This window comes from Cynara cardunculus (genome assembly GCF_001531365.2).
Source record: "Cynara cardunculus var. scolymus isolate 2C chromosome LG 16, CcrdV1, whole genome shotgun sequence".
Classification (NCBI taxonomy): Eukaryota; Viridiplantae; Streptophyta; class Magnoliopsida; order Asterales; family Asteraceae; genus Cynara; species Cynara cardunculus.
This window is the reverse complement of record NC_037543.1, coordinates 5,040,654-5,065,190: the sequence shown is the minus strand read 5'-3', so window position 1 is coordinate 5,065,190 and position 24,537 is coordinate 5,040,654. Positions and strand designations below refer to the sequence as shown.

The window sequence follows — 24,537 nt, the reverse complement described above, 5'->3', positions numbered from 1 at the left end:
GAGCGATCAAATAAAAATCACCTTCATTTGTACAAACTGTACAAACCACCATCATACGTCGATTTCATTATTTAATTAATCTTATAAAATATTTCATGAAATTGTTTAATCTTGTGAAATTGTTTCATATAATATTTTTTTGATGAATTTGTTTCATATATGGTTATGAAATTGTTTCATATCATATTTAATGAAAATGTTTCATGTATTTCTCTAAAATTAAAATAATAAAGATGATCCCATGATTTTTACTCTTATGTTGAGATGGTTTTACGTAAGATCCGTGTTACTTTTATGCTTTATTATTGCTTTTTTTATGTGTGGGGGGTGGGTTTGTGTGTTGGAACTTTGAATAATATTGTATTTAGTATACTCTATTTGTTTGCACATCTCTCCAGAGGCAAAGAGAAAAAAAAATCACGAAGCGACAGCTTTAAAATAATTAATCTATTTGTTTGCACATCTCACGGGTCAAATCCACAGGGACTTGGATTAACTTACTATGTCTAGAAAATCAAATACAAAGCGACAGCTTTAAAATAATTACAAGGGGGGGGGGGGTTTGAATTTGATTAATTAGACTAAACATGCGAATAAAATTTATTACAGACGATTGAAATAAAAACAAACTCGACTTTGGATTATAAATGCAACTCTATTCACAAGTTGTTAACATTGATGATGTATAAGGCGACGGCACATACTTCGATTAACGCGGTTCTAATTGTCAAGGAGCTCTAACAATTAATTTCAACATACATAACTTTTGAGAGGAACAAGCTCTCCTCTCATACCTTAATATGAAATTGACCTCAAATAAGCTCTTAAGAGCCAAATTGATACTAGCATGAAGAATCAATGGAACCAGGGTCGGATAAATTAACACACGAGCTTGGTTAATCTAAATCTTCCGTTTCACCCAATTTCATAACAAAAGATAGGAATTTTCTACAAAACCTATTTGTTATTTGTCATCAATATTAGTTTACTAAACAATTACGGATTTAGGAAACCAAAATAACCATGATCGATTTCCACACAATTGATCAGAAAGCATGAAATTCAATTTTATAAGCTATTAAGTTCAGAAATTAGGTGAATAATCAAAGTGAGATGGTAGTACATCATCTCAAACAACTGGTAAAATAGAACTTGCAAATACTAAGCAATCCAAAGTCGAATTTATAAAGAAATTAGCCACACATGGCTAACTGAAAACACAAACTAAGAAATTGACAAGAGATATTAACCTAATTTTGAAATTGATGAATCTCCTTCAATGCTTCTCTAATCCAAAACCACGAACTGTTGCTCTCTTCTCCAATCGATCGCACCTCTTGCTGTCGTCTTCCCTTACGAACCAGAAAACTGCCTACATCTCCCTCCTCGATCGCACGTCTTCCCTCGATGAAAAACTGCCTCTGCTGTTGCTGGAGTTTTTTTGTTGGGTTTTTTTTTTTTGCTGTTGGGCCTCTTCTGTTAGGCTTCTTTTAAGCAACATTTGAGAAAATATGATTCATTTTGACGCCATTTAAATTCGTATGCCTAGTCCAGAACCCATTTCATAAGTATTCTCAGTCTCATATTCCTTCAGAAAACTATGCCCGACCTTGTAACAGTTTCAAAATATATGTTTTGTTTGTATTAAAATCCATCCTTTTTGCACCTATCAAAGACCAATCAATAACTAAGGGGTTCTATAAGCTATATAAACATTACAATACGTAGATTCATTATAAAAACATGTTTAAATATAAACTTATCATGATTGTTTCGGATAAGTGTTGTATCGAATGAAAGGTTTGATTGATATAACAGATATATCGTAAGTCCTGACTAGATACTGTTATTTACCAAAATGTTTTGTATCAAGTGTTGACTGAGTTAAAATTATCGTTTTACCCTTTAGTCCGAGATAAGTATTGACCAGAAATTATTGTTTAAAAAATATTTGCATATATTTTCGAACTTATCAAAATGAAAGGTTTAGTTTTTTTGAAGAAACCCAAGTACAAATCGAACCAGGCTCAAGAGATCTCATACTTTTCTCGGAGTTCACTAAAGCAACCGACACTGCTGATAGGCGGGTTTACACCCCCTTAAATGTAACTACAAGTGTACAGTGTCAAATCAAGTATACGTACGGTAAGTACAGATATTGAACCAAGGAACTAGCAGGCACGAGTAACACAATGACTATAATTACTATTAGTTGGATGATTTAAATTGGATGGATTGATTTAAATAAAGTAAATCTTGAACAGTTTCCGAAAACAGAAAGTAGGAAACTTTATCAAGAGAAAAGCAGTTGGGAGTTGGAATCCTAATGGTTTTCACATAGAACACTTCGATTGTAATAATTATCAGGTAATTTCACTACAACAAAATTGGGTTTATAGGACACCCCTAATCTCTAAGTGTCCCAATAGACCGCTTTATAGGACTTAATTTATAGAATCAAAATATAAAATGTCATATCTAAAGGTGTTGTAATAAGTTTATACGACGCTTTTGGGCGTCTTAACAAATTTTTAAGGACATTTTTAATACAAAGTATTGCATTAGCAACTTTATATGACACTTTTGAGAAATTGTCCTATAAACTCAATTTTTTATAGGACACTTGTTTTTATAGGACATTTTTTCAAATAATGTCCTATAAAGTTGATAATGAGATGCTTTATATTTTGAAAGTGTCCTAAAAAACTTATTACGACATCAAAAAACGTCACATAAACTTAATACAACACCATTTTCTCTCTCTTTCTCCCTATATATATATATATATATATATATATGTATTAAAATTTTACTAATTAGATTTTATTAACTTTTTCGAATTATTTGAATACTACTTGTTGATGATTCTGTTAACAACTAACATGTATTTATATAGATAATTTTCGGATCATTAAGCAAAGTACTCATGCTACCGTGCAACGCATGATTCCCACACTAGTTAAAGATAAAAGAATGTACCGTAAATCTTATGGTTTGTTATAGAAAAAAATAATAATGATACATATTATTGACGATTTAGGTGTTGTTTGGTTTTGAAGAGGTATTAAAGTTTGAAGTCTTATTTCACTTAATAATGATATAAGAGATGGTATTAAAGTCTGAAAGCAGAACTAATAAAATTGTTTGCTTCTGTAAATTGTTAAACATTTGAATGTCTGTAATTACGTATTTTACTCTGCAAAATATTATAATGTCGGATTTATGAAACTAGAAATTTATAGTAGCTAAAATATACCATCCTCTATTTTTAACACATTCAAAAATCCAATTAACATTCATCAATCAATCTAAACGAAATAGGGATGAGAACATCACCCGAAAAGAAAGCATCGTGAACAAATAGCGGAAACTTCTATGTTGATATCCAGGCAACCGTACCAGATATTGTCTGTTTTGTCCACACTTGAACTTACGATTTTAAAACGCATTTGATAGAGATATACAATCCATTAAAAGGTAACCTTTATTCACCTCCCCAACTGATGTGAGATCTTATTATCCACCCACCTTGGGAGTCTAGTACCATCGGTGATAGCAGTCCAGAACCCGACTCTGATACCATTTGTAGCATTTTGGACAATCATATTAGATATTATTCGTTTTATCTACACCTGAACTCACGATTTTAAAACATATCTAATAGATGAAATATCCTGTCTTTTAGGAGACAACCTTAGTTTGGGATTTTACACTTAGGGGCCGTTTACCTAAACACGTACCCGGTAAGCACTTACTGGTAAAATTCAACACTATCGCTTACTTACCCCGTAAGATTTTATTCACTAAAATACATCGTATGCAACAATTTATCCTGGTAAGCGCTAACCATGGTAAGAGTCTTCGTTCTCACTTACCGGTAAGACTCTCGATTCTTGCATTCGCTCTTACCCGGTAAGATTTTTAGTCCTTGTCATATTCATCCGATAAAGTAAAATAACTTATTAAGCGTTTACCCGGGTAAGCGTTTGGTAAACGGCACCTTAGTGTTTGCTCCAATTTTATACTAAAAGTTGGCTCAGCTTTTTACAACCCTAACATAAATTAGGGATTTGAATGTATTTATGATACTCTTGGAGGGTTTGTATGCAAGTTTCAATAGTGGACATGGATGACGCATGATCTGCGTCGAAGCCAATGCTTATTGGAATCACTCTCGCTTTCTCTGTCCGCCATTGTTGTTGCTTGAGCTTTTCTCCCAATGGTTCTACTGAATGCGGCAGTCGCAATACTTTTCACAACACTCATCACGTTCTCTGCTGCCGCCGCCTCTTTTGTCGCCGACGATGCTTACCCATCTCCACATATCGCCTCCATGACATCCTGCGACCTCGACGATCTCTCCCCTATCCGCAGGGAAGAGTACGACGAGGGTCGTATCATCGACATAACTCACCGTTACCGATCTGACATGCCTTCATGGGAATCGGACGACGGCCTTGGACAGTTCCTCTGGCTACCGGGCAGTATGAAGAACGGATCACTCGCCAACAATTCCGAGATGAAACTGCCGGCTCACACTGGGACCCACGTGGATGCTCCAGGACACGTGTATGACCACTATTTTGATGCGGGTTTCGACGTTGACACGCTTGACCTTCATGTCCTCAATGGTGAGTTAACGCTTGCAGTACACAAGAATCAAGATGGTTGATGAGTTTAACCTGTTCGATAAAATGCCTTTATGAAACTTCGATCCTTTGTTGGTTGTTTTTCCAACTTCATTAACAACATGAAGTCTTAGCCTTACGAGAAGTACTAGCTGTCCTTTTTTAGGTCGACAGCAAAAAGAATTTTCTGATTGACGACAAATTCTGTTTTAGGGTTTACATTCAAAAGGGTAATTGGTCTGACGGATGATAGAAAGTAATGTTCTTTCGGGACATATGTAGTAATTTACCTGTCAAGACCAAGAAAACAATATTTATATCAATTAAAAGGCTTCCCACTCCACTGATGATCATGTTTTGACTTCAGATCACCAACATTAATTGTCTACTTCACTTTCGCATGGAGCAAATTATTTGAACTTCTTTCAAATGCATATTTCTTGAATTTGAGCAGTTCATTTGATGCCCTCTTTCATTATATTTCTCCTTTCCTCTTTTAGAACAGGGTGAGTTTCTAGTGTGTTCTGTCTCTGTGTCTTCCCTCAAAAACAGTACATTTTTATTTAATTTTGTTTGTCCCAAGATACGTGTTAGTATTAAAAATAGCTAACTAAATTCTTAAATCTATTCTTCATTAATACACAAATATTTAAGAGTTGTGAAAAGAAATAAATTAATTAAGTGTGAAATTTGTCATTAAAGTATAATAATTATATATGTCTAAAAGTTGGTGTCATTTCTACCATGGATAATAATTTTGGGATGAAGGGAGTATCACTTAACAACAACTAATTACTTAAATCATTGTTGTGATTTTCTCTTCTAGAACATCTTGTATGCTAAGAGGGATAAGGTTTTCCTTTTCTATAATCGTGGATGTCCAGCTAACTTATGAGCATCTAAAACAACCAAGAAACCCTCGGTGACCTTGAGTAGAACATATAATTGAACTTTTGACTAATGGGGAGCAAACCCTATGGGATAAGGTTGGAAATGTGCCAGGTGGTTGATCTAAGCTATTTCTTGGATTTTTGTGGCTTTCAGTGGGAATGCAAATTTAATGTGTCAAAGTCAGAGACGTTCAATCATATCCAACCGCCCACCTAGCTTGCCTCTGACATTTTCAAACTATTGTGATTAGAACCCCTTCTAAATATCCTTTAAAGATTTTTAGCTTTTTAGCAATCTCTCTAGCTTAGAGAACATGATGGCAAGAAAGATGAGCCCTCTATTGACATTTCTCATGCTTGTTTTACCTTCTATGGTGTTGTCATCACAAGATAGTGCCTACCCACCTTCATATGGTGCTGATAAAGATTCTTGTGGTGGTTCTTCTTGTAAGTTGATTCCTCCAAGGAGGGAAGTTTATGGAAACGGGAAAATATATGATATCACACATACGATTACTATGAAGAATCCCTCAGGACTTTCTAATGAAGCATTTGATCCATACCTTCAACTTTTTGCCAGCATGAAGAATGGATCAGATTATAACTTCTCGCTGATAAAGTTACCAGCTCATTCTGGCACTCATGTTGATGCACCAGGACATTTTTATGAAAATTACTATGAAGCAGGGTTCGATGTCGATAGTCTCGACTTAGAAGTACTAAATGGTATTAACCTAACCCAACAAGCGATATTTCATGTTGTTTTTGTTAAACTATTATTAATTATCCATGAAGATCATACGCTTAACCAAAACATGGTTTTGAATGTTTTTTTCTTATAGTAGTACGTTGTGTTACAAATCAAGATCTAGAGACCCACCTATAAGAAGACTAGTTATTAATTAGAACTTGAAGAAGTCGAACATATCATGTTTTTCTGTTGAACCAGTAGATGTATAGATAATGGAAGGTGGTCTAGATGTCAGTTTGTGAGCATGAGTAACTTGTAAAAAATTACCTGTTAGATGTAATTCATGTAGAGTCACTGTTGTGGCTATTGGAATTGTAATCATTAGCCTTATAGCTGTAATTTCCTCCTATCAAGCTTTTCACTTTTTGTTCTTGAGTGGAAGAGATTTATGTGTATGATATAGGACCTTTAAGGAGGATCGGAGTGCATATCTGTAATTTCATCCTGTTTGATAAGGTTGGCTGATTTATTTGAGCCACTATTGGGAATCTGTGACTTTTAGTGGGGAGACAAATTTGATGTGCTCATGGATGATGCAAACATGAAAGTGATGGGTTATATTTGAACCATAGCAGGTAGCTGCCGATCTATATGTATCTCATGCATGTTCGGTTTTTTAATGTGATATTAACCCCTTCTAAAGATCTTTTGAAGACTAGCAAACTGTCCAGCTTAGAGAACATGATGGCAAGAAAGATGAGCCCTCAATTGATACTTCTCATTCTTGTTTTACCTTGTATGGTTCGGTCATCACAAGATAGTGCCTACCCACCTCCATATGGGGTTGATAAGGATTCCTGTGGTGGTAGTGCTGGTTTGATTCCTCCAAGGAGGGAAGTTTATGGAAATGGGAGAATTTATGATATCACTCATAGGATTACTTCGGAAACACGCTCATGGGATTCTGATGAAGGGATTGGGTTGTACCTTACACTCTATGCCAGCATGAAGAATGGATCAGATTGTAACTTTTCACTGATAAAGTTACCTGCTCATTCTGGCACTCATGTTGATGCACCTGGACATGTGTTTGAAAATTACTATGAAGCAGGGTTTGATATCGATAGCCTTGACTTAGAAATACTCAATGGTATTAAACTGACCTGTATAAAGATAGATCTTACTGTCGGTTTTATCAAATTATTATTTATTATATGTGAAGTTTATACACTTGATCAGAACATGTTTTTGAGTTCTTTTCCTATAATAGGTGTGTTACAAATCAACAAGATATAGTGACCCACCTATAAGAACTGCAAGAGCTAGTAAGTTAAATATAAAAATCTATGGCACTGACACTAGTAGAGATATGGAAGGGCTTTTAACATAATGTGGTGAACAAAAAGTAGAAGAAATGCTTTTGTAGTCTTATCTGCCTTAGTGGTGAAGAGCAGATTACCCTTAAAATCTAGAAGCATTTTTTTTTCTGTTTTTCATTCTTCTTGGATGCTTTAATTTCTGTTTCTCAAGTTTTTTGGTCTTGTTATATCCACCATTAAATTATTTTTAATATTCGTTCTCAAGAATTTTACTTGCTCCTTGAAGGAAGTTATGAAAACCATTATGTATCTTTGTATAACATATTGTTTCTCCACAGGCCCAGCACTGTTAGTTGATGTTCCAAGGGACAAGAATATAACAGGTACTCTTATTCTAGTTGTATTCCTTTAATCTGAAACTCTAGATGTCAATCAATCACATATTGGTGATACTTCTGTCTTAAGTGCCTCATGCTTCTTTATGTATGAATTTGAGCAATCTTCAACTACTTTTATGACATTGCCTTCCATAACGCATTTGTTCTTACAAGTTCTTTTTTTTGGTGGTTGAAAAAGCGATTTTTCTCTTCTTTGACTAAAATATGTAATTTGGAAAAGGGGTTGAGAAAAGAATTAAAAAGAGGAAAGCAGGTCAAAATAAGTTGAAACAGTTGAACCTTAAAATTTCATAAGTTACAGAGAATTCAAGCAATAAAATATCAGCACAATGAAACAAACATGTATATTTACATTCTTCTTTTATATGAAAATGTATGTTTCTTTGCAATTCTACAAATTATGCTATGCAAAACTAAAGGACCTTTTTCTCTTTACTTTTCTGGATCGTATTTAGATGATGAAGAACTATTTTAAATGGTTGAATTGTTGAATTCCAGTGGATCATAATAGTTATCATGTTAAATAGTGTTCAACAGACTACTATTTACCTCTGAATTGCAGACATTTTCCAATGAAATAGCATCAAATAATGACATTTAAGATATTTCAAATTAAACCAAGTCACAGTGGTGGTTAAACGATAAGAAAACAACCTACTCTGGTTGTTGGAGCAGATCATTTCCTATTAAGAAAATTGATTAGATGATAAATGTAATATTTATGTAGGCTAACCAAAATTGTCCATGGAAGTATCCCAGTAGATGAAAATAGTTTCATAATAGGGATTTTCGTATAAATTTTTTAACTGGCCATTGATGTTTGAAGCAAGTGGCTCTTCATACCAAAGGGCCTTTGGCCTAGGAGTATCGTAGCCTTTGGCCTCCTAGGAGGTCAGGGGTTCAAACCTCACCAAAGATGAGGAAGGTGTGTGAGTTTATTTGTTGCATTTGCTGTATATAAATATTATATACTTAAAAAAAGTGGCTCTTCATTGCTTTCATGCAACTTACGTTTTCTAATTTCTCTGCAAAACTTTGATGAGTTTTATACTTATATCAGCCGAAGTTATGAAGTCCTTGAACATTCCCAGGGGAGTGAAGCGTGTGCTTTTCAGAACATTAAACACTGATAGGTAACTTTCTTTCATATTGTGCTTGTTTCTTGTTAAGCCTACAATTTCTCTCTTTTAATTGGATAACAGCATAATTTTCATCCCTTCTCCCTCACCAGGAAATAAATACAAATGTTTTTAATTAAATAATAGAGTACTTCCATGCAATCTGCTGATATCAGCATATATTGTAAAGAACATGGTTTACTCTTTCAGAAAAGACATTATATCCATGTAGAAGCTATACGTCACTAGGATATGCCAGATTTATCCTAGAACCACAAGCAGATTTATTTCCTTCATATTCCTGTTGCATGAAGTTTATTGGAATTATTTGGTCATTTAGTTATTCTCTCCCCCCTTTTTATTGGTATTTTTTGGGTCATCAATTTCAGGCGGCTAATGTGGCAAAAGCCATTTGACACAAGCTACGTGGGATTTATGAAGGATGGAGCCCAATGGCTGAAGGACAACACGGACATCAAACTTGTTGGTATAACACTCCCCTCCCTGCAAATAATTTTTTCTTTTCCATAAATTTTGCACCAAACCAAACAAACAAACCCGGTAAATCCCACTCGAAAGTAGGATCTGGGAGTTGAGATGTATGAAGACCTAACCTATACCCCCAACGAGGTAGAGTGGTTGTTTCCATGAAGACCCTCGACTTGTACAAATTGTGCACTAGTGCATGCAAATGGGTTCTTAGCACAACTGTGCATGCAAGTATGCAACAGGTTTTACACATCCAATTTGGACTTTCACAATATGCTCATAATATGAGAGAGGTGTGTCATCTATTGCTTGCCCTACTAACGGCATGCAGTTTCTTACTTTCTTTACCTTGTTTATGTTTTTCTTGCACTTTGCCGATACTTGTATTCTATTACTTATTCGTAACTAGCTTTTCAAAATTTATAGTATATGTGTCTCTCTCTTTCGCTCCCTTTTCACAAGCCGGAGTCTTCACCGAAACAGACATTCTACACTTTAAGGTAGAGATAGGGTCTATGTACTTCTTACCCCTCCTAGACCCCACCTCCAGTTGGGATATACTGAGCTCGTTTCGTTTGGTTTGGTTTGGTTTATTGGTTTATTGGTTGCCTAAAAGGGCCCTTATCGAGGCATAAGCATCATCCTGAAAATTATCGAGGCATGATCAATCATTTGTTCTCATTTTTGTAGGTACTGATTACTTATCGGTTGCTGCATTTGATGATCTGATTCCTGCTCATCTTGTCTTCTTAGAGAGCAGGGTAAGATTTATACTCCCCAGTGCATTATTGAGTAACACACTTTAAGGAAAATGTTTTAATCATTTACTACTTAATATTTAATGTATCCTTCAATAATCACAAAATAAGGAGTAAATTTATAACCTCCACCAATACTACAACCAATAAGATAGCATCATCAATTGTTTGTAATGATAACAATAAGCAAATAAATAGTTTGTAACCTGGAAATCTTCTGAAAGATTCTGCAAAATGAGTATGACACCACCATCTGTAGTGCCCCACCATACTCATCCCACAACTATAATAGAGTGGTGTCTGGAGTCGAACCCCAGACTTCCCATACAGGATGCCCACCTCCTTGCTCGCTAGGCTAAAGTGCCGGTACAAAAACTTCTAAAAGATGGAAATACTACAATTTCTCCCCAACATCTGAAAGGAAAATTTTGGCATTTTCATGGAACAATAAATTTCTGTTGTATGGCGTAGAAATGTGAAAGCATGTTTGTTTTGTGCTTAATGGCTTATTCATCCTATCAATAAAGTGTTTTTTTTTTCTTAATTATCAAAGAATAATTGAAATGATGTTACTTTATTATGTGGTGTCAGGAAATCATTCTTGTTGAAGGTCTGAAACTTGAAGATGTGAAAGCAGGAATATATAATGTCCATTGCTTACCATTAAGGTTACTAGGAGCAGAAGGATCTCCAATAAGATGCATTCTCATTAAGTGAATGCCACTAGTAGTATGCAGAGCATGTTCAAGATGGACTTCAGTTTATATCCATCTTGTTTTTTAAGTTGTGACTTGTTACTTTTCATTTGTAAATTAGTGGTTGGTTTTGCAGAATTACTATAAGAAATATTCTGTTTTGATATAAATAAAATATTTGAGATAATTATGGAGATGTAAAGTTGTCAAGAGAATAGACACCCTATTTGGTATAAATTTTTCTCATGATGGGCTTGAATCTTGGGGTCGGGACCGATTAGGCTCAGGTACGGGTGTGGTTACTAAAAGGTCCGACAATTACCGACGGCTATGATCTTCTGAAGTAGGATTAGCTGAAGGGGTTGGTTATCAAGGTTCGTTTACAAGGCCTGGTCTAAAGACCTTTTACCGTTTTTTGTCTTGTTCACCAAACGGTTATATGAAATTGTTCTTTTGGACTATATTTTTTGTGTGCTCGATATAAATAGATGTTTGATATGGTGGTTTCACACAAATTAACACTCTCAAAGTTCAAAATAAGCAATCGTTCGTGTCCTTAAAATCCAATTTTCTTGTGTTTTAGTGATTGACAGATATAACATTTAGTTGAAATAAATAGAGTTATTTTAAAATAAATTAAATTTTTGAAAATAACTTTATTTGAGCAAGAGGTTAGACTACTGACAACCCCAACCGGTCCCATATGGAACCACATATGGGAAGACATTTCAAAACCGACTTAATGACTAAGGCTAGCAGAAGGGTTCAAGCGGTCAAGCCCGTCTTCTGCAGGATTTGAAACGTCTCCTTACCAAGTGAGTTACACGTCAAAAAGCTAAAGTAGCTTAAATTGAAACACAAGTTTTATAACACAACACTAAGGGGTTGTTTGTTTACTTTTTAATGATTCCATCAAGAGACAACATCTGAATCGTTAAGAGGTGAATCTTATTTGACAAAAACAAAATTTGTCTCTTAATGGTTCTAAAACCCTCTGAATGATTTTGTATCATGAGCCTCCCTTAACCATTAAGCGCCCTAATTTCATTGTAAACAATTATATTTTATTTTGCACTATATTATGAGTGCCTCTTAATCATTCTTACCACTTAATCATTCTACACCAAACCATTCAACAACTTCCAAACAACCCCTAATAGATGTTTAAGTTTATTTAAAACTATAAAAATCAAAGGAAAATTGATCTGTTATCCGCCTTTGAGACCGATTACACATATTACAATTCTTTTTCAAAGAAAGAACTGGTTGCAATTCTTCTTGAAAGAAAACGGACCGGTTACGGCTAGGACCGACAAGGACCAAGACCGGTCAGGTGAGGTTAAAATGTCATGTTTTTGGCCACCTCTACTAAGCACTGTTCATTCACACATTAAGGGGCCGTTTACTTAATACTTACCCGGTAAATGTGGATCGGGTAACTTTCCTCACCTGATGCACATGGCAAGAGCAGAAAATCTTACCCAATAAGAGCGACAATAGGGATGGAGAGTCTTACCCGGTAAGTGATGGTGAGGACTCTTACTCAGGTAAGCATTCACCGAGTAAATTGTTGCATACGATACCGTTTTAATATACTACAATCTTATCAAGTAAAATAGATTATAGTACTGACTCTTACCGGTAAGCGCTTACCGGGTAAGTATTTGGGTAAACGACCCCTAAATCATCATTTGTTTGAAACAAAATGTCAATTTATATTCCAAGTCCAACTATCTTTTGCATATTAGCCTTAATTTCCAACCAAACAGGAGTTATCAAATGAAATATGATGACAACATTACATAAACACAAAACGGTGCCCCACTTTTACATAAATTCCAGCAAACATTTTCTCCAATCAAACCATACAACTTCCCAGTTGCAGGAGCACCAAATAATATGCAGTTTAAGTTGAATGGCTACAGACAGAATAAAATACTACTTACTGCCAAGTGCAACACTCCTTTTTGTTTCAAGGAAAGTTATGTGCAATCAATCTGATACAATATACCAAGAAACAAGATTTGATTCTTCTTCAAGTCAATGCGCCAATTTTCTAAGGTGATGAAACATCCGTTGTCTGATCCATTGTCGGTCATTCGGAAGGTATGCCTGGATAGAGTGATCATAACTGCAACAACGCATTTATCAGTTTAATGTTATGCATTCATCAACCAAAAGGATTACACTACTTTAGCTTTCGTCTGCGTTCTCAAAGTTGAAAAAGTAAGTTTGGTGGTTCATCTAGGTTCTAGCTTACACAGTTACAGGGCATATGCACAGAGCGTGAAGCAGAGACGCCAAAAAACAACAGCCCAAAAAGCCCGACCCTAGGCCCAGGCCAGACCAAAAAAAGCCTGATAAGGCCGAGTTCTTTTTGAGGCCTAGTTAAAGCCCGAACCAAAAAGCTTGAAAAAGCCCGATCCCAAAGCCCGGCCTGGCCTGGCCTTTTTTGCTTACTAAGAAAGGGCTTTTGGAAGACCCAAAAAAGCCCAGGGTCTTTTGCATCTCTGACTAAAAATTAGGAATTAGGCTACCACATCTTGTGAAGATAGTTTGGCTGAGCAATAATGTCTAAAAGAAAAATACTTCATCTAGTGAATATTAGAAATATCATCTAAAAGATCATGTTTGATTGTTTACCAAATATCTTAAACATCCTTCAATAATGAAAAAAACATGGAAATGATGTGGACTAAAAAGATGTCTAATTTTGGATTCAAATGTTACCAGAAAAGAAAATTGGTTGCAATTTCAATAAGATGGAGGGATATGAATAAAGATAAATTTTATCACAAACTTACAATAAAGTTATATCTCCAACTCGTCATTCTTTATTTCTCATAAACATTTTCTCAGCCACAAGGCCCACAACCAACTAATACAGATTTCAATTATCCTCACACAACCTTCCACTTCTCCTTTTTTATACATTTGAAGTCATTTATGCTCTTATGTTTCACATGACAATGTTGAGTTGTAACGGATCCAAGAAAAAAAGGAGGGGAGAAAAGATGATTTTAATCTCCAAAACGGGATAAAAGTTGGAACAAACCAAAAAAATGTGTGTTTAATCTAGTACAGAGGGAGTGTATGATGGTCATCAGGCATATCCATTGGAAAGGGTCAAATTCAGGAATGACAAACTCACATAACTTAGCTTCAAATTGAATATTTTTCTATATATGCATTAAAGACTGGAGAACCTCAGCATTAATAAAGGAATACTATACATGATTCAATGACACGAAAGAATTCTTATTGAAATCAGAAGGGAAAAGGTCCTTTCTTAAATCTACTATACTATATAAGAAATATGCTTAATTATATGCCTAAGTTCCTAAACACCCAATAACTTTCTTACTAATCTATCCCACTTGACAAGAAGTTAATCTGTGAATGATGAAGCAAATAATTTACTAACAAGTCGTTTGTGATCTCATAAATAATCTTCTCATGTTCCATTGAGGATATTTCACTCATATTGTTTTGTGAAGATCGCAAGTAGTATATAGATAAATTAGAACAAACGAAGCAGGCACAACTAGGCAATTGAAACTCGTGGATGTCACAGAGGTCTCAAACAAATATAACCAATTGCCTAATTGGTATTTCATCAATTATTTAAGATGAGAAGAGATTTTAACTGATCGGTCTTTCATTGTTTTAGATATAGATTTTCAACAGTGATGGAAAAGCAAGGCACAGAATTCTTGTAACAATCAAGTAGTAAAAGCGAGAAAGGGAACATACACTAAAGCACTCATGTCAGCAAGGCCGTCAATGAAATTATAGAGATCTTCAATGTCATAAGTAATATTTCTGATGGCAGGATTCAATTCCTTGAGTTTCCTTTCATATAGTGCACATATTCCTGCACATACCAAAAATAAGATATGCATGGTATTGCACAAAAGTAGCAGAAGACGGGTTATGCATATAAAAAAAACTGTACATATGACCATCATTACAATTGTATGCACCAAAAAGGCAAAAACTAATTAATTGGTAAGGGTTCCAAAAGGAAAGAGAGAACTCCAAATCGCATCCTAACTAACCATGCAAAAGAATTGCAATACAAAAGACAGCAGAAAAGGTGTCAGAGTGTGTTATCCTACAATTAAAGAGAATAGTACCAAATGTTTGGAGATGTAGAAGATATGTGATATAGTTGCACATACTAGTTAAAATCAAGTGTAATGTGGTGAAGCAACCAGATAATAAAAAAGGTCCAGAAATCTATCAAGAAAAACTTGAATCCAACATTACATTCACACACACACAGGGATGAGCAGAAGGGACTAAAGACGTGCCCAGAGCGACCTAGTCTGGTCAAAGACTAGCATGGCCTAGCAATCATTGACAACTTTCATATCTTTAAGCTAGGAACCAGACGACCGAAGCCTAGACCGGCCAGTCTCTGACTCTACAATCAAAAACTTGTCCTTCCACCAATCAATTTTTTAGGACTTCTTATGTTGCTAATTTTAGTGAATCATCAGATCATTTGGTGTATTGGATTCACAAGAGAATGAAGGGTTCATAGTTAAGCTATAATACGGGTTAGAATGTGCAAAGTGCACATTTGTATAAGCTAACTTGAACACGAGATCGCCGGATGTCGCTGTATGGTGGGGGCCAAGGTGGCGCGACCTCTTGCGAGGTCCTAGGGGCAGTGTGTACCTTCTGTGTCACAGATTAGTGGGTACACTAACTGATGTTGATCAGTGTTTATCAATTGATGCTACCCACTGATGTTGATCAGTGAGTGATGCTATCCGCTGATGCTATTTGTTCCTAACTCCTATGAAACTGCTCCGTAACCTCTTGTAACTGCCCTATAACTGCAGGTAACGTCAACCTTTAAAGGTGTTTTCAGTCTCGGTTTTATATACGAAAGATAAGAGCTTCCAAGAGTTTTTGGTCTCGATTTTCCACCAGAATGTGAGTGTAACTTTGGATTATCCCCAAGTAAATGTCATGTAAACCAAGCCTATACAGGGTCGAACTACTACTTAAGGAAAGTGATTCCAACAGATTCAATTTCTTGATCCAAGTGTAATTCATTGATTTCTCACCAACCCTAACCTAGTTTTCCAAGATTCTATTTTGACTATTTTACCCACCTAACAGCTGTAAACAGATATTTTAGGGGCATATTTTGGACTGTAGTTCGATTTGGTAATAATAATTGATCAATAGATAGATATTTTATTACTTCTCGACTGTACTAATAATGTATATAGATAACAACAATAAGTTATTCTGAATATCACAAAACAAAAGGTCATGTCCACCCTAATAGTCCTAGGTAGGCCTTGAATATTTGCCCCACTACCGGCCTAGCCTGGTTCCACTAAAACCCCAGTATAAACCAGATTTACCAAAAGACAGGTTTTGACTTACGCCAATGCCAATGGATATTCAGAACTAGAATTAGCATGCAGAGCATTATTTAAGCTATGGAATGTAACTGCGCATTAACTTAAATTACCCTTCACAGAAGTTAATTGGGTTTCTGAGTTAGAAAAAGGATACGCAGTTTTCGTAACTCATCAAACTTGATCCAAACACCACAATTCAGCCAACATAGGAATAGAGAGAGATACTATTAATAAATTTTCCAAATATAAACAGGAAAAAATCAGGCAAAACCAACAAATCTTCTACGTATACAGAATATATATTATAACGATGTGATTGACATTCCATAATACAACAATGCCTGAGGTTTCAAAGTAACTTGGACCAATTAGGAGTATAGGAATTCATTGATGAACTAACGCAAACACGAAAGGACTTAGACGAAGAAGGGCTTAGGTGGTGTTTGTTTGAATCTAAATAGGTCAGAATGGGATTTGACCTCTAATTCATTTTGAAGTCCTTCTGTTTGGTAAAAAGAAAAAAATGGACGAAGGAGCAATTCGATGATTCCTCTGAACCATTAAGTTCTCTCAACTTAGCAACATCCAGACCTCCACAACAGCTGGTGACATACACCCTGCAATAGCACCACAACCATGTGCTTCAAATGCCAGTTTACCCAGCTGAAGGCTTGTACATTAATGGCCAGTTTACACAGCTGTATATATGTACATCGAAGGCCATTTTGCTTCAAGGCCCTTGTACATGGTGGGATGATTCTTCTACACATAGCATTTGGTTTTATCTTTAACCATAAAATATTTCAAATATCAATCAAATGATTTAAACAAGTTTATAAATTAATAATTCTTAGTAGAAATGATAAAAAAAACAAATAAAAATAGCCTATGTCATTCAGGTCCATTCACAACACTTATCAAGCGAACGATTCATTCAAACATCTTAAACATTCAACATTCAATTTAATCAAACAGACCATGACAATACTGTGTCTTCTAGTGCAGTTGCAACAATTTAAAAATAAATAACTTTCGACTTATATTACCAAAGAAGTAGGCAAGCCTAGTACTTCTAATAGCATCTACAACAAATTATAAGATAAGAAATGAACAAGGATTATACAAATAAATAAAGAACCCATTTCGATGTTAAATGAAGTTAATTTCTTCAAGTTCAACAAAAAGAAAATGTTGGACGTAAACCAAGATAGCCAAACCAACTCAATTCAACCTCACCACAAGTTTCACGTGACTGCTAAGTGCATTGTGATATAGACACTAAGTTACAAAAAACATAGTACAATATTGCCAATCATCAACTTTTTTTTCACAAAGCCTAGTGGCCAGTGCATTAGCTATACGTACCATCCATTGCTTGACTTATCGACTCATAATCCATAAACGTCCGAGTGGCTCGGTTTTGAGAAGTTTGCATGAGTATGATAGTGTGTCTGTTAGCCTGAAATGACACAGACTACAACTGATCAATACAGAAGTAAGAAACTACCAGAAATGTGAAATCAAATTTAATTTACTACAAATATGTAAGCATGATCATATTTACCGAGCAAAAAGTTTAGGAATTAGATAAACGATTGAACTGTGCATGATTATTTGTGCCAGCATAAACTACTTCAATTTTTTACAAATAACCATTGGGCAAACCGCCCATTAACTTCTGCCTTTTGTCTCTATTTCAAAACCCCAGTTCCATCTTAAATATAAACCGTATCAAAAACTGAAAGCCGAAAGCATCTAAATTTGAGCTATAATCTGCAAGAACATCAAAACAATCCCAAAAATTTCCCAATAAATCCCTAATCCATTCTCAACTATTCATTTCAAAACTCTGAACCACCTAACCAATATGATGGAGCTTTTGTTTTTTAAATTAATTATCAGAGACAGCTCAGGCATTACACCATGAAAATTTCACCAAAGTGTTTGTTAGGGTTTACCGGACTACAATAAATAACCCAAATGAAGTTAAGAGCATCATAAGAACGCTTTCAAAATCAACGTATATCTTCAGATTATAAACCAAAACTAGGAAAAATAAGACATCCCCATTCGTTTTTAACATGATTGAGAGATATAAGCAACAAAGTTCCACAAACAGGTTCAGATATCGAAGATGTGTATATGCTCATACATAAATTAAGACATACGCTCTATATTTCTCACCATTAGAGAGATTTTCCGGGATGTTGACCGAGAATGGAACAGCTTTTTCACTTCAGTTCTTCTTCGTCTTTGTTTGAATGGAAACGAAATTGCTACGCGAAATGGTGTTCTTGTAATATTCGGGCGCTGGGATTTTAACGCTTCAGATAATTACAGAAACCTACCTTAAGGTTTGGATAAGATTCAATAACACCCCCCAGGGCCTCTTTGATTTGCGGAATTTGAAGGACAAATTTCTTTGACCAAAATTCCTCGACGATACTTGGAATTTGACCATCATTAAGTTGCCGTCATAGCCGCATCCACCCACCCCACCTGATCGTCACCATCACGTCATTATTGTTCGTCGTCACAACCGCCACCAACCCTCACTATTGTTCTCTGTCGCAACTGCCACCCCACCCCAACGTCACTGCCACCACCACCATGCCACTATTATCACTGCCACCCACCTGATATAATGGTGTCCTAGGCATAGAGGAACCACACCAATCCATCCCGAACTTGGTGGTTAAACTCCACTATTTGGTTACGATATTGTAGGGGAGGTCCTGCAAAAACAGTTGATCGGTAGATTATTTAGAACTTCGGAAGATGGTCAAGGTAGCTCCACCCCTACCATCCCACTATTGTCGTTGTCACAACTCTCACCCACCCGACCATCTCACTATTGTCGTTGTCACAACTGTCACCCACCTCGACATTATTGTCGTTGTCGCCCCCAGTATATGCAATACAAATTTCAATTCTTTACGAGATTTCATTAAACATGGGTCAAATTCAATCAAATTTCATTCTAATCCCTCCAATGTCATATTTCTTGGATGGATTCGAATTCCACCAAATTTCATTATATGAACCAAACGCCCCATTATGTTTTAAGAACGTGGGATTTGGCAAAACTCAAATATATGCTATATAATAAAGCATTTAGGTTTTATATCTTAAAAAACTCGTGTGTTTTTGTAAGACTATAAGTATTAAAATCATATTTGAAATCAATTTTGAGAAGTTTTGTAAACTCATATTACCTTTTTCCATATGAACGGGTTAAGTTCTGAAGACCCATAAATTTATCTCAATTTTAAAAAAGCAGATATAAATCATCTTAGATATAATGATTGTTTTAGTTAAGCAACTTGTAATAAACAAATTAGTATTCGAGAAAAGCTTGTACCTGTTGGATATAGCGACCGAATTCAGAATGATGATGTAGTCTGGTTCAGGACAGGTTCGGTTTTGTCCGAACTGGTTTTGAGCTAGTTTATCTAATCAAGGCTTTTGACCTGACTCATTTAAAAAAAAGGGAAAGTAAATTGATAGTTTTAAGAAAAAAAGGGATTGGACTTTATTTGATTTAGTATGTTCCAAATCTAACCTGGTTTAAACTTTATCTAGGCAAGAAAAATATCAGTATCTATTTAGTTTGACTTTAAAAAAATTGGTCTAGATAAAAACACGACGGTCTCGACTCATCCAGACTGACGACATCATGTATGTTATTTAACCTGAAAAGCTTGTTTGGGATCCAAACTAAAGCTCGTTAATTCTTAAACAAGCTTGTTTGATTCAAGTATGTTGGCATGTCATTGATGTATATTTGAAGTACAAAATGTTCTTGATGATGATACAAAACGATGTCTTCTCTCAATAGATTTTCTCTCTCAAATATCTCATGTATAAAATGATAGAAGGGTGGTGTATGATTGGTTTGAGCTTGTCTTCAAATATCAAAAGCACCAGAAGGTCTTAGCTTCAAATCCAAGAAGGAATAAAAATCCCTTTTGTGGCCACGTATGTGTCAAATGCGGTGACTCCAAGCTATCTGCAAAGCAGGTGGTCGCTCTGAGATTAGTCGGCTCGCATAACGGGTTGGATATCCAGGTTAATCAAAAAAGGGAACAAAACTTATACATATAACATATAAGTTGAATACAACATTTTTATCCCAACGTATATTATTTATAGAATATCGTACTCTTGAAATTTCAAGATAACTCCAATCCTGAAAGTCATTATAAGTTGCTCCAAAGCTTGTACATATAACATAAAAATATACACCTCTTAAAAATTCAAAAATAATAATAACACCTCTTTTTTAATACAGTGTTGATATAGATAGATAAATAAAACGTATAAAATGAAAATGTATGAATATAAAACAAATCAATTCGTAGATATTCATGATATTTAATAGTATTATTAAGTCAAACATATTCAATATTGTGCTCAATTTGAAGGTATTATATAATAGTGGTATAATTTGTAAAAAAGGAAACGTATTTTTTAAATTCATTTACTTCATATACGATTATTTATGTTAATATGACAAGGATGTAAAATGAAACATAAAAAAAGTAAGAGATACAAAGTAAATCAAATCACTTATTATAATTAGCAGTGCTCAAAAACCCGACCAACCTGATCAACCAAACCCAACCTGAAGCAACCCAATGTCTAATTGAGTTGTAAAATTATCAAACCGTAGGTATTGGGTTACTATTATTTGAACTCAACCCAATCCGATGAACTCGATATCCTTTTATTTTTTGGATTTAATATGATTGTTGAATTTCTGTTAATATACACATTTGACAATTACACTATCATGTATGTTTTTCATATACACATATTTTTAATTTATTCACATCTCTATATAACTCATTCGTAAATATGTTCAGTAACTGTGAACATATATATGTAAATTGAGAAAATTAACTGAATGTGATATACGTAAGAAATATGGATAAGTTGTATTAAATGGTTGATGATGAAAAATAAATTATGAGTAGATAAATAATATATTTAAGGTTAGAAAAATATTTTAATGTACAAAAGTATCAACTCGACTAACCCTTACGGGTTGGGTTGTACTTTAGTTTGGGTTGGGTTGAGTTAAGATTTTTCAAACCGCAAGCATTGGGTTGAGTTGTTCAAATATCTTAAACCCGATGATAAATGTTAATTTATTAACCTTATTACATCATTTTCTTAACTATGTTCCTTTGTTTTATTTACCCATTAGTGTCTTAGTTGAGTCTTTTTATGTCATTTTCATAAATTTGTGGTAATATAACATATCTAATGTTAATTCTCTGTTTATGCAGGTTTTTGATGATTTTTGGGCCAAATCCTGCAACAGTCCTGTAGGAGCAGGAGTGGCAGAATCTTGTAGTACCTGTCCGTGAGCTGCACCTTTGCCTGGGCTGCTCCTTAGTAGATGCGTGGTCAACGACCTTGGGCACGATCAAAGCCCATTTTGAAGAGTCTTTTGTTTTATTAGGTGGTTTTCATTGTACAAACTCCCTTAGCCTATAAATAGAGGCTTAAGGCTTTTGTTTTTCACACTTTTACTTAACTTCTTATTTGTTTATTCTCAAATCTTTGAGTTATAAACATTTGCTCTCTAGAATATTGTTTTCGGTTTCAAGCTTTTGGTTTTCTTGCTTCCAACCAATAACCGATTTTTGTGAAGTGTGATTTCGTTTTCAAGTTTAATTCAAGTGCTCGTATTTAATCTTCATCTTATTTCTGTTTTTATTTCCAAGTTACGTTACATTTTCTGACTTTTGTTACGAGTTACGAATTAGTCGATCTCTGTTGCTTTACATTGGATTTCATTCTTTGTGGCTCACGACTAATTTACGTAGACTAAATAATCTGTTTTTAAGAGTTTGCAAGTAACCTTTTTGGTCTTTGTAACGAAACTTGTGTTGCAAGTTTTGTTATTTGTCTTGCAAGCTTCCTCAAAGTCAAACTCTCTTTTCAAGACTTTCATTAGTCATTTATCCATCTCATCAAGTATTTGTCATACATCATGTCTTAGATTAATATTAATTAATAATATTTAGTTATTAGTAATTTACATTTCAGTCTTTTACATTTCAGTTCTTTACATTTCAGTCTTTTATATTTCAGTCTTTACTTTTCTGCATTTTACTTTACTGCAATTTACTTTTCTGTCATTTAATTTTCAGTAATTTACTTTCAGTCATTTATATTTTTGTCATTTAATTTCCAGCAATTTACTTTCAGTTATTTATATTTCCAGTACTTTAAATTCTAGTATTTCCATTTCTTGTAATTTACTTTCTGTAATTTACTTTCTGCAATTTACTTTCTACAATTTACTTTTCCGTATCAGTTATTTATTTTTCAGTCCTTACATCATTCGAGAGAAGAAACCGAGCGATGATGGGCTAACGCCTTAGCTTGGGGTGTAACGGGAAATTAAGACCAAAGCCGATGTGAAAGTACAAAGGTGTCTTATTAGCGTCATAGTCTACTATTTGTTTCAGGTGCTTAATATTTCATTTGATGATTACATTAMAATTAATTGACAACTAATTTTGTGTATAAAAATGTATTGACTTTCAAAACCTGAGACAATAGGAGAAGGCTATAAATAGCTTTAGTGTCTGACAAACGCTATACTCCTACGGTGTAGGTTGGTAACACTGTGTTGTGCTAGGATTCACGACGTCTAACATAAATGATATCGTATCGATAGCACGTTGACCGGTGTGTGCTATTGGGAGGCCGTCTGACCCGATAGTTGATACTGTCATAGTTATATAAAATTATTTATTGATTTTAGATAATTGTGACAGGAATGCTATGTCACCTTTTTGCTGAATCATTTGTTTAGTGTTTTAATCAACTGTTGCACCATGTACTTCTTTTTAAGACTGATAATTTTCTTAGTTGTTAATCAAATCACCAAATTTTAGATAAATCAAATTCCTCGTTTCGCCATCTGAAACTAGTTTTTATAAACTGGACTTTTAAAGAGCTTTACAAGCTATCTCTATAGGAACAATATCTGGTACTTATACCATTATTACTTGTTACGAGACGACAGTAGTTCAAGGTGTATACTTGCGCTGAGTTCTATTTTTGTGTTGAAATCTAAGGTTGAACAAACCGACGAGCACCCGATCAACCCAACCCATAAGCACCCCTAATTATAATGATATTTAAATATAATTTTGAACTTGAAAAATGATTTGGTATAAGACGTGGGAGGTTGTAAACTTTAAGAACTTGTACATTATTCTTCATTGATTGTACCTTTTAAATTAACCGCAAAATAAAGAGTTTAAACGGTTCAAATCTAATCTCAAGATTAATTTAAACGATCAAGATTGAATCGACAATTTATTAACTCACCGTGGTCAATATTATATATAATATATTCGGTTCTTATTCGAGTCAATTTAGTTCCAATTCAATTCATTAGTTTTAATTATTTTAATATTTTGTCGTATTATTTGTTTTTTCAACCCTCTAGTAAAAGGGGGTTTGGATGTGTGCTTTAAAAAATAACTAGTTACGTACCTCTGCAATGTAACGAAATGCATTATTTTATTGTAAACCGAAAATGAAAAATTAACAATTTCTCACTAAAACATAACATTTTTATGCTTGAATAAAATAAAAAAACAATTTCTCATTACCAAACAATGTATATTATTTAATACTACAAGCGTACTTGCGCAATGCAACGATATACATCGTGATTTTAATATTTCATTTTATTCTTTATCTCAGTCGATGTTATAATATGATTTTATGTGATTTTGAGAAAGTGATAATGTTTTTATTTTTGAATAAAATATATGTTTGAAGATATCATAAAAATTTGACAAAAATATATCGATATTAATATCCAATTAACTATTTGAAATTCATCATTTTTTTGTGTAATTTTTTAATTCAAATTTTTTATAATTTAATTTATGTACAATAATGAAGTAATTTATATTTGGTTTAATAATATAATATTTTTTATAAAAATAATAACTATTTATTTTTGTTGGAACTCGATAATTATTCTAATTATATTTTAGATTTTTTATATTTTAAAATGAGATGTTCATCCTCTATTTGATTATGTTTATCCGTAGTTATTTATACGAATTCAAACATCGAGATTTAATAGGTTGTATTTATGCATAATTACTTGTAATCTTGAATTTTAAGT

At 34.2% G+C, this 24,537-nt stretch overlaps 2 protein-coding genes across 4 annotated transcripts; one reads left to right on the top strand and one right to left on the bottom strand.

The window, feature by feature from the left end:
• The first annotated feature begins 4,076 nt into the window (after window positions 1-4,076).
• Window positions 4,077-11,201, top strand: LOC112529201 (cyclase-like protein 2). Of its 3 annotated transcripts, none has more exons than XM_025140336.1 (6): window positions 4,077-4,631; window positions 7,867-7,911; window positions 8,987-9,059; window positions 9,434-9,531; window positions 10,224-10,294; window positions 10,883-11,201. In XM_025140336.1, exons 1-6 carry the CDS (start codon window positions 4,220-4,222, stop codon window positions 11,006-11,008), a joined length of 825 nt encoding a protein of 274 aa, XP_024996104.1. In that variant the 5' UTR covers window positions 4,077-4,219; the 3' UTR covers window positions 11,009-11,201. The 3 variants fall into 3 exon arrangements, with proteins under 3 accessions (XP_024996104.1, XP_024996103.1, XP_024996102.1); XM_025140335.1 differs by lacking the exon at window positions 4,077-4,631 and adding an exon at window positions 5,776-6,244; XM_025140334.1 differs by lacking the exon at window positions 4,077-4,631 and adding an exon at window positions 6,813-7,359.
• A 1,539-nt stretch (window positions 11,202-12,740) lies between these two features.
• Window positions 12,741-18,658, bottom strand: LOC112529788 (enhancer of rudimentary homolog). The gene is made up of 4 exons (XM_025141194.1): window positions 18,555-18,658; window positions 17,736-17,829; window positions 14,740-14,860; window positions 12,741-13,117 (listed from the first exon to the last, which is right to left on the bottom strand). The coding sequence occupies exons 1-4, from the start codon at window positions 18,555-18,557 to the stop codon at window positions 13,027-13,029; spliced, it is 309 nt and encodes a 102-aa protein (XP_024996962.1). The 5' UTR covers window positions 18,558-18,658; the 3' UTR covers window positions 12,741-13,026.
• Between the last annotated feature and the right edge of the window lie 5,879 nt (window positions 18,659-24,537).

Bases quoted from the DNA above. Each gene is read 5' to 3' on its own strand.
- LOC112529201 (XM_025140334.1), top strand. From the start codon at position 6,861: ATGTATCTCATGCATGTTCGGTTTTTTAATGTGATATTAACCCCTTCT. The intron at 7,912-8,986 runs GTACTCTTATTC...TACTTATATCAG, and splicing joins AAGGGACAAGAATATAACAG to CCGAAGTTATGAAGTCCTTG. The intron at 10,295-10,882 runs GTAAGATTTATA...ATGTGGTGTCAG, and splicing joins TTGTCTTCTTAGAGAGCAGG to GAAATCATTCTTGTTGAAGG.
- LOC112529788 (XM_025141194.1), bottom strand. The intron at 14,861-17,735 runs GTACGTATAGCT...TGGTATGTGCAG, and splicing joins GATAAGTCAAGCAATGGATG to GAATATGTGCACTATATGAA. The intron at 13,118-14,739 runs GTATGTTCCCTT...GCGTTGTTGCAG, and splicing joins GCTGACATGAGTGCTTTAGT to TTATGATCACTCTATCCAGG.